Source organism: Azolla caroliniana, unplaced genomic scaffold (assembly GCF_043228905.1).
Source record: "Azolla caroliniana isolate FFs.n. ecotype wild unplaced genomic scaffold, voAzoCaro1.0.p SCAF_4, whole genome shotgun sequence".
Classification (NCBI taxonomy): Eukaryota; Viridiplantae; Streptophyta; class Polypodiopsida; order Salviniales; family Salviniaceae; genus Azolla; species Azolla caroliniana.
In genome coordinates, this window is record NW_028230439.1 from 4,233,012 (window position 1) to 4,242,880 (window position 9,869).

The window sequence follows — 9,869 nt, forward strand, 5'->3', positions numbered from 1 at the left end:
GAAGAAAGAAGAAAAAACTCCTCCGCAACCTCATAATCCCATTGTCTTTCCCATAGAGAATAAAGAAAACGGAATATTCTTCTCAATTTCTCTTTAATTCTCTCCGCCCCTCTTCACTCGATTGATTCGTGCTTCTATTTGGAGCTCATTTTGCATGGTGTAGCCATCAGCAGAATAACAACAACAAGAGGAAGTATTGCGCATAAATTGAGTACTACGAAGAAGAAAGAAGGAAGCATTGGGCGTAAGAAAATTAACAAGAATATATATTTCTTTCTTTGTTTCTCAAGAGAAAGAAGAATCATGGACATAGGATGGCCTACCAATGTCAGACATATAGCACATGTTACTTTTGACAGATTCACTGGATTCTCAGGCCTTCCTGTGGAGCTGGAACTCGAGGTCCCTCGTCGCGTCCCTAGTGCAAGGTGCCTTTTTTCAAAATTTGTATGCAAATTGTTTGTATATAGCAGGATTACAATACTTTTTTACAAAATATTTGATACCATTCTTGAATATGTGCCCAAGGTTCTTGTCTTTGAGTATAGCATGCATTTACAAGTTTTCTCATACCACCCTTGAATATATGAGTAGGATTCTCAGATAGGATATCATGCTTTCTTCAATTTTGGTTACATAACATTCTTGAGTAGAATATGTGAGGTTCTTGAATATGTGTGTAGTTCTCTTTTGTACAATGTTTCTGGCGCCATTCTTGACTATGGTGCAATATGAGTATGAGATAATTACAGTTTCTTAATTCTGATACTGTTCTTGAATATATGGATGGCTATTGGTCTTGAATGCTTTCATGGGGTTTTGGTGCTTCTGTTGTAGTGTTAGTGTTTTCGGGGTATCGGCTGAGTCCATGCAGTGTTCTTTTGATGGACGAGGAAATAGTGTTCCCACGATTTTGTTGCTTTTACAAGAGAGGCTATATGAGCAAGGTGGTTTGCAGGTATGGCATATATCATAAACATTAATGGATCAAATGTTTTAAATACTGACATCTACAATACTTGTTTGTATTATTATGGCCAAAATGCAGTCCATATCAAATACATTTCACAGATAATATCAAAAGGGCTAAATATATCCCATGAAACCTTAAAACTATAATGGTATTGGGCTAATAGAATATTATTAGTTTAATGTTGACGAATATTATTAGAAATTCTTAAAGTTCTTAAAATATTGCTAGAAAATTCATAAACTTTAATCAAATATTACTAACAAGTTCCTAAAAACCTGGTAGCCAAATCTGAAAACCTTGGGAAGCAGACATTAGGTGACATTCACTCCTGTTTACGTCCTTGCATATTCATGGATCTTTACTAGCATAGATGGTACTCATATATACAAATCCTGTTTGCTTGATCAAGGCCGAAGGTATATTCCGAATTAATCCTGAAAATAGCCAAGAGGAGCAAGTTCGAGATCACTTAAACAAAGGCATTGTGCCATATGATATCGATGTGCATTGCCTGGCAGGTCTTATCAAGGTTGGCTAATATTCTTTTCTTCGATTTCCATTGAAATCTTCTCACTCAACTTACCAGAATGATTATTGAATATGTTTCTTGATATATAATGTAGGCGTGGTTTCGAGAACTACCAAAAGGTGTACTTGATACTCTAACTCCCCAACAAGTAATGGAATGCCATAGTGAAGATCGATGCATTGCCATAATTCGGACACTTCCCCCCACAGAAGCTGCGCTATTAAATTGGGCTGTCAATTTGATGGCTGATGTTGTACAGGAGGAACGGTTCAATAAAATGAATGCACGAAATGTCGCCATGGTGTTCGCCCCCAACATGACTCAGGTCTTTAGAGTTCCATATATTAAGTTTTCGTACTTCAGGGCTCCTAGAGATTAGTGGTCAAGGTTTATGGTTTAGGGCTGAGGTTTATGGTTTGGGTTTAAGGGTTTACAGTTTAGGGTTTAAGGTGTAGGGTTTATGAATTTGAGGTTCGGGGTTCAGGGGTCCTTGTTTCATGGCTATTACCAAGACAGAACCTCACCTCTCATTTTTTTTTTGTGCACACTGATCAGATGTCGGATCCACTGACAGCATTGATGCATGCAGTGCAAGTCATGAACCTTCTGAAGAATCTTATTGTTCGAACAATAAAAGATAGAGAGAAATATGATCTACCTTCCACTTCGCAAAGAGAGCCTCAAGATGAGGATGATAGCGGTTCAGAGTTGGATTCAAGTGGAACCAAAATGAGGAACTTACCTTTTGTTGAGGATGATGGATTCTCTTTTAAAGAAGATAACGAGGCATATGATAAATTTGGCACTCCTAATGGTTCAAAACAGATGGCTATAATTAAAGAGAAGAGAGATGAAGATGAGGTCTCAATGGAAAGCCAAGGACCATTTTCGAGTGGGTCGAGATCAAGCACATGGGATAATATAGATGTGAATCTCCGGATGGTTGATGATTCCAACAAGAATGACGAAATGGATGGCACAACTGTAAAACCTCCATGTTTGCACAATGGCACTAATGAACTTAATAGTGGCAAGAAAACCTTGGGGTTTGTTGAACATACCAGTTCTGATACCAAAAGTTTTGCCCGCTGTCCCGTGCCAAAGTCAGTACGGTCCAAAGGAAAAGCTAAGGTGGTAGAAGAAATAAAACAACAAAATGGAAGAGTTGAGGCATGGTAAGATAAACTTGTTTCCTCTACTCTCATATGTTTTTCTCTCCAGGGTAGAGTGTATTATTCATGAAGACGTTTGGGTTTCCTTTCATGGTTTATATTGACATCCATTCAGGTATATGTTTACCACTATGGAAACTCCAAACTTTGTAGCAATACGAGTTGGTGATGGGATGAGACATTCATTCTCCTTGGGTTTCAGGGCATAACCCATAAAGATCATCTCAGTCAGTAATGACTGGATCTTTGACAAATTTATAGATGTTGTCGTGCCTTCTAATGGGGGACGTTAAAAGTTCGGATTTAAAAAGTAGGGATCAGTTAAAGAATATTTTGATAAACAACCACAATTTTTTGGTTTCTCATTTGCTTAATTTTTTTCTGTTCGAATTTAAAATAGAGGTAGGAATTTATGTTGAAGCACCTTTTCTTTTTTAACTCTACCAAAGTGTAGCATGGTATGTGGGTGGATGCTCACTTGGAAAAACAGTTTTTGATTAGACAGAAAATATTTTCCTTCAGATGTTAAGCTTTGGATAGAATGTTGTGATGAAAGCGCAAAGCTGAAAGTTACTAAGGCATAAAGCAAAGTCATGGAAATTTCTAATCATAGTTAATGCCCACACCATGCAATGCTTTCTTGGGCATATTCAGGTCAATGATAACTCTCTCGCAAAATCTCCAATTATAGATAATAGATATACTTCATACAATTCCTGTTAAGGTAATAACAATATTCTTTCTTGAATATGTCAAGTAAATGGTTTTTATATACAGATAGATACATTCAACATCAACTGAGGGAAAACAATCAGCAGATATAAACAAACCTAAATATGCATTAGTGGAAATAAGTCCTTTATATTTTCATGTTGATCTGGCCTTTAATATCACTAATTTCTTTGCATGTTCATGTGTTTCTGCGAACACATTTTCTTTTGCATTAATTTCATTCAATTATCTATAATGTATATGAAATTTGCTCCTATATAAGTCTCAAGCTAGTTTCACAGAGGTGCTTCAAAGCAATATTGGAATTAGAAAGAATGCACTCCCTTTGTGTCTGTTTTTGGTGATTCACTCATTTAATTTTATAATCATAAGCATGTACTTCCAGTTGGTATGCAGCAACAATACCTACCACCCATGATACTCCACTTATAATGTATTCATGCATGAATACAGCACCATAGCATTAGCATGGATAAGCTTTCTAGAAGGTCCTATTAGATTGTAACCTATATTCTTATTTCATGTAATAAGGTCCTATTAGAAAAATGATGAAAACAAACATCGGTTATGCTTGATTAGGGTGGTTGCACTTTTTTGAATAATATTGCAACATATTGAAACTTTATAAAAAGATAAACCAAATGTAAAGCTATTGTTGTAGTGGAGTAGATATGAGTTTTAAAAAGAGCCATTTCTTTAGTTAATATTCAGGTATGAAAACTTTTTTCTTTTTCACATGTGTACAATGTTGCAATGTTAACATTGGTTTTGGTTGATGTGGTGCAGGCAAAGGAGTGATAACAATAATGTTCGTGTTGGTTATTATGATAATGCTCATACTGAAAACATAGAAATGGTGAGGCCTTCAAAAACAGATATGAGTAAACAAAATAGTAGCTTTTTAAGAGCCAATTGAATATATCATGAGACTCACAATTACTCCTTTGTGCTGTAGCTTTCACATACAATGAGTTCAAATGTTACTGTTAAAACGACAATTGGGCATGAAATCAAGAGGACCCGAAAGCAAGTCAAGCGTCAATTATATTATCATTTTCCACTAGAAGTATAACATAAAAGAATGTAAACACCTTTACATACAAGAAATGATAGTCTTTTTTCATATTTGCTAAATTTTTGGTATAGTGTTTTCAACTAGATAGTCTGTAAGGCATTTCACACCTCAACATTAGTAGTTGAGTGAGTGTATGGAGAGGGAAAGGTTGATTGGGCCAAAGTGGACATGGATGTACCCCGTTCATTTCATGCATTGATTCAATGTACTGATTTGAACATGGTATAGTACTGAAGGCCTTCTCAGAATGAGAATTTTAGCTTGAGAGAAGTATTCAGGCTAAGGACTCAATAATAGAGTAGCATTGCAATCCCAAATCCTCACTGTTATGAACTGTGAAACTGAGTTAATGTGAAGTTGTTACATTTCAACTATCTTTTCTATTTTATATTTGGCTTTGTTTAGTCAATAGTTCAATTATTTGCATTGGAAGATGGATTGAAAACGAATTTGTTGTATTTTAAGTATTTTATTTTTTCTTAAAATTACTAGAACCATAACTTTATTGGAGAAGATGGGTGATGAGAATCCTGTTGGCCTCATGGTCTGGTCATGAAAGCCATAGATTGAGAACTCAAACCCCACTCATTATCAGGTTGGTATAAGCCTAAACTTGGGGTAACATTCTTTGCATCTTCATGTTTGAAACCCGTGCTAAGCTCAGTGGAGATTGTGAAGTTGATGGCTGCAAGGAAGGTGGTACAAAGTCTGGTTGACCAGTGGAGGTAACACATCGATGCCACATATTACTGTTTGGGTCTACTCTCCGTGCCTTTTTAATGACTTGAGGAATTGGTAAATAACAATAATGAGTATTCACAAGTCCAACAGTAATATTTGTGTATCCGGCAAATGCACCATGGACCTGTCAAACAGTACATAGAAAGTTCTACATTTAGGCACCTTCCACACTGCAGTGGAGGAAGAGAGGAAAGGGAATCAGAAGTTTCCCACTCCTAAGAACCCATGCACACTAGGTAGCGGAACCAGTATTAATTTTCTTGTCTGCTGTACCCCTGGCCCCACCATTTGTACCTAGGGAGTAATCTCAATTGAAAAAACTCATGTTTCGGAAGAGGTAGCACTTCCTGTTTTGATTAGTTGTATGTGTAGAGGGGAGTGGAAAAATTTGAAACGTAAAGAGAGATGAAAGAGACTCGACATAGCATTGGCTCCACCTCGCCTATTATATGCTCTAGCTTTATATATGACATGAATGGCTCATGCAATAGAATATGATACATACAGCATTCTGGCCAAGAATAGTACAGAGGATGTGATCAGCTGCATTGCAAGGTCTCGCTCGAATCATGTATGTAGGATCAATATATTTCACATCTGCAGGCATGCCAGCCTTCTTGAAGTAATCTTTAACCTGAATTTATATCCATTTTCATATTGAAAGCTTAGCAACCTAATGAATCTAAACAAACATGCAACATTTCAAGAAGCAATGATATTATTATGTCAATGAATATGGAAGGCAGTTTGGCATAACCTGTGTAACAAACCACTTCCCAACATCATTGAGGGCAGGGTTTCCAGATGCATCTGTGATCCCCGTATTTTCGAAGAATGACTTCCATATGATTGAATTGCAAGTAAGATATGTTGAAAAAATGGATATTATTCATTACAGAATTGTTCAGTTTATATATGGAATTATTTATTTCTTTAAATTCAATTACCTGACCAGCACCTTCTGCTATAACAATCACACATGAACCATTTTTTAAAATTCTATTTTTCATATATTGCAACACTCCATATCTTCCCTCAACCTCAAATGGAACCTACACCATTCTTGAAACATATTTTTGAAAATGATGTTCAGACATGTAAACGGGAGAGGTGAGAGACCATAAATTAAAGCCAGCGAATTCAGCCTTATTACCTCAGGTATGAGAACTGCATCTACTTGACCACTTGCTATGGTTGCATTCATTGCAATGAACCCACTCTGTCTACCCATTAACTTTACAATACCAATGCCATTATATGCACTGCTTGCCTACTCCATGCAACATGGAAAACTCTTTGAGTAACACAATATTTTTTACTATTGAACATACTAAATTACAGAACATAATGAAACAGTTTCTGCTTATGCACATAATGTAAATTTAAAAGACAGATAACAATTTGACTACCTCCACATACGCTGCATCAATAGCTCGTGTAGCCTCTTCAACAGCCGTATCAAATCCAAATGTTCTCTCAACCAGAAGAATGTCATTATCTATAGTCTTGGGAATACCCACTATCACAATTTTTAATGCCCTGTGGTGGCACTATTTATCACAACAAGATGTTAGTATACCCCTTGTATTGGAAGGTTTGATAGATTATTTAATTGACAAATGCTTACCACTTGGTAGATTGCATTGGCAGCTGCATGTGAACCATTACCACCTATAATGAATAACATATTGATGCCTAATTCCTGTAAAAAAGAAACATTCTTCCTCCATGATCTGAATATGATCTATTGTTGAACTTGATGGATGTAAAGCCTATGACAAATCAATGTATATTCAACCTCTAACTTGTCCACAATTGCAGTAACATCAGGAATCCCACGTGATACACCCAAGAAGCTACCACCGCGGATGTTTATTCCTTGCACTAGTTTTCTTGTCAACTGTTTCACAAGATATTTACATTATAACTCAACATAGGTGTATAAGGATGTTACAGATTAAAGAAAATGTTCAATATTTACTTGAATTGGTTTCAAGTCCTTGTCAACAAATCCCCGAAAGCCATATTGAATGCCTATCACATCACTGACACCATAGACTTCAAGTGTAAATGCTATCTGTGAATAACAGTTCCTTCATTAGTTATAATCTCTAGTAGAAAAAAAGTAAATAAGAATGCACTTTTATGCTGTAATTAAATACACACTAGTATAGTTTACTACTTACTTGCCTAATGACATCATTCAGACCAGGACAAAGGCCCCCACAAGTGACAATAGCTGCCCTTACCTATCAAGAATCATATTTAAAGTTTTGTCAGTTTTGTAATATCAACAAAACCAACCAAGACTGATTTTGAGCATTAGTTACAGTGGCTGGATGGAAGAAAATCCATGCACGGGGTCCTGCACGATGAGTCCTGTAGAATCTAAACAGTCAAGAAATGAGCTCATTCCTGTTTACCGGAATCCTTGAATTCAACATTATTATTTAACAATGACAAAGGAAATAATGAAGGGAATGTCCCAGTATTTAGCAGAACATAAACATTACCAGAATACCACTATACACCACAAAATTCACTACTACAGAGGTATTTAGGTAATTTACATATAAAGGGGGGTATTTTTGTATTTGTTTTTCTCAATAATGAAACATTGACTCAGTATAGTTAAGGTTTTGGAGCTTACCAAGTAGGCTTGAATGACCAGTCCAATTGTTCATCAAGCTCTACTCCAGCAGAAGTAGGGTGTCCATAATGCACTACCTACAAAAGGTTAATACAAAAAAACATAAAAATGTTGTGCATAGTCTGAGCATTGCAATATTTGTTAATATAAAACACAAAAACAAATAGATCCCGTTTCAACCTTCAATAATACACGATCATCATCGTGAACAAATAGGCGTCGCATATCATGTACATCATCAGTTTCTGATTCTCCATCTGCATCATCTAGAGGCAGTGGGTCTGGGAACGGTATACTGAAAGCCCACAGAGAAAATCAATTGGCTTAAAATAATATCGAACTCGATGGTGCTTAGATCTATCAGAAACAGTTTATGGCCTAGACTGAAGACAATATTTTGGTATGTGCCTTGGGACTACAGTAACCAAAACAAGTTTTCAAATTTCTTCTGAGTTATAAAACTAATAAAATATTTCTACGTTGATCTTTGTAATGAGATACATGGAAATTATCAAAAATATGTTCATATGTATTATAAATTGAAAGCATATCGTTGGATTGAAATGATCAGGAATAGATTAATAATAAGAAATTGAGCCTGCCTTACATGCTCCACTTAGAACCTTAATTTGCAAATTATGCTTCAGTATGCATGTCTTAACAGAGAGAATTAGAATCTCAATTCAAAATTTAGTGGCTTCAATTAAAGTAATAGCCCAAATACATCTCATGTACCTTATATTGGTTATATTTTAGCTTACTCCTCTTTCTATGTGATTAAGAACCTAAATTTGAGCTAGCATACACAGGTAACTTTAAAAAGACGCAAGCATACTTTTTCCTTTCTAATAAATATACGCATATTTTAGCAATTTTCTTTAATTTATAATTTTAAAACAATGGAAAATATTCTCAATTTGAGCAACATCCAGATATTCGAGTCTTGAACTCTAAACCGGAATTTGAGCTATGCTAATGACGAGCATATCTCAAAGTTAAAGGATCATGAAGTGCAGGAAATATCAACATGAACATCAAGACAATTAAAAAAGAATAGCAACTATCCAACATGTTTTTCGTACATGGTAAAGGATTAGAAATAGTTGGTCTATTTCCAAGGGACCATTACACTGGATATTTCTGGCTCAATTTATGAAGGGAAGATGAGAATGAATAAAACTCTAGTCGCAGAAAAAGATAATGTTGGACACGGAACCAAACATTATCACTAACAACACGCACAGGAACCAAACATCAATTCATCTCCTTTCCCCCATTTTGAGCGACTGAACATGGGTATTAGGGGGGATATAAAAGACAAAAACACAGGATTATTTGCGAGTTTTCACCCATAAATAAACATAACTTGCTAAATGCTTGACATTTAAAATGTATATAATGGACCATAGAATCATATAAAAGGCTTTCATGCAATTACCTAAACACGAAGGAGGCGGAACAAATCCATGAACATACTGAAACAGACGAGAGACACAAGAAATCTTGAGGGAGTGTGGTAAGATTTAAGGACATACCCGCATTTGGAGCGATAGGTAGAGGAGATGGGAACGAGAGGGAGGAAGTCGCCGACGTGGTCTAAATCGAGTCGATCTTCCTCAGCTACTGCCATCGCGCTCAGAAACAGACGCTGTTAGAGACAGAGACAGAGACAGAGACAGACAGAGACAGAGAGAGAGGGCTTGCCGCCAGTCGCAACCATTCGACATTGTCCATTCATCAAAAGGAATTATTATGAACTAATTACTTTTAATGATTAACTAATTAACTTGCTAATGCATTAATTGACTAACTAATCATTAGATTAAGTTACTAATTACCCCCAACAAACAATCACGCCCTCACCCAGACCCGCTTCCGTGTTTCCTAGACTCCTGAAAAGTACCCGCTTCTCTAGCAAAATCACTAGAATACCCCTCCATTTTCCAACCACCCTCTATTTTGCTATTTGGATCAAGCCAAGAGAAAAATAGTGACAA

At 36.1% G+C, this 9,869-nt stretch overlaps 2 protein-coding genes across 4 annotated transcripts; one reads left to right on the plus strand and one right to left on the minus strand.

The window, feature by feature from the left end:
- LOC147864888 (uncharacterized) lies at positions 1–4,534 on the plus strand. The gene is made up of 7 exons (XM_087319075.1): positions 1–428; positions 838–958; positions 1,383–1,502; positions 1,597–1,827; positions 2,058–2,677; positions 4,193–4,262; positions 4,362–4,534. The coding sequence occupies exons 1-7, from the start codon at positions 304–306 to the stop codon at positions 4,476–4,478; spliced, it is 1,404 nt and encodes a 467-aa protein (XP_087175201.1). The 5' UTR covers positions 1–303; the 3' UTR covers positions 4,479–4,534.
- Positions 4,434–9,562, minus strand: PFK5 (phosphofructokinase 5). 3 transcript variants are annotated; one of them, XM_087319072.1, is made up of 15 exons: positions 9,408–9,562; positions 8,053–8,167; positions 7,873–7,949; positions 7,553–7,601; positions 7,409–7,471; positions 7,204–7,299; positions 7,021–7,122; positions 6,850–6,924; positions 6,632–6,772; positions 6,376–6,492; positions 6,170–6,274; positions 5,980–6,060; positions 5,728–5,856; positions 4,824–5,346; positions 4,434–4,767 (listed from the first exon to the last, which is right to left on the minus strand). In XM_087319072.1, exons 1-14 carry the CDS (start codon positions 9,500–9,502, stop codon positions 5,089–5,091), a joined length of 1,503 nt encoding a protein of 500 aa, XP_087175198.1. In that variant the 5' UTR covers positions 9,503–9,562; the 3' UTR covers positions 4,434–4,767; positions 4,824–5,088. The 3 variants fall into 3 exon arrangements, with proteins under 3 accessions (XP_087175198.1, XP_087175200.1, XP_087175199.1); XM_087319074.1 differs by lacking the exon at positions 4,434–4,767 and having other exon boundaries at positions 5,255–5,346; positions 6,170–6,183; XM_087319073.1 differs by lacking the exon at positions 4,434–4,767 and having other exon boundaries at positions 5,255–5,856; positions 6,170–6,183.
- Between the last annotated feature and the right edge of the window lie 307 nt (positions 9,563–9,869).

What these genes read in the sequence shown, in the direction of transcription:
- PFK5 (XM_087319072.1), bottom strand. Translation starts at nt 9,502, where the DNA reads ATGGCAGTAGCTGAGGAAGATCGACTCGATTTAGACCACGTCGGCGAC. An exon ending in CCAATGCAATCTACCAAGTG is followed by an intron (nt 6,773 to 6,849) that starts GTAAGCATTTGT and finishes TGTGATAAATAG; the next exon opens with TGCCACCACAGGGCATTAAA. An exon ending in TAGCAGAAGGTGCTGGTCAG is followed by an intron (nt 6,061 to 6,169) that starts GTAATTGAATTT and finishes ATCATATGGAAG; the next exon opens with TCATTCTTCGAAAATACGGG.
- LOC147864888 (XM_087319075.1), top strand. Translation starts at nt 304, where the DNA reads ATGGACATAGGATGGCCTACCAATGTCAGACATATAGCACATGTTACT. An exon ending in TCGCCCCCAACATGACTCAG is followed by an intron (nt 1,828 to 2,057) that starts GTCTTTAGAGTT and finishes CACACTGATCAG; the next exon opens with ATGTCGGATCCACTGACAGC. An exon ending in ATACTGAAAACATAGAAATG is followed by an intron (nt 4,263 to 4,361) that starts GTGAGGCCTTCA and finishes TTTGTGCTGTAG; the next exon opens with CTTTCACATACAATGAGTTC.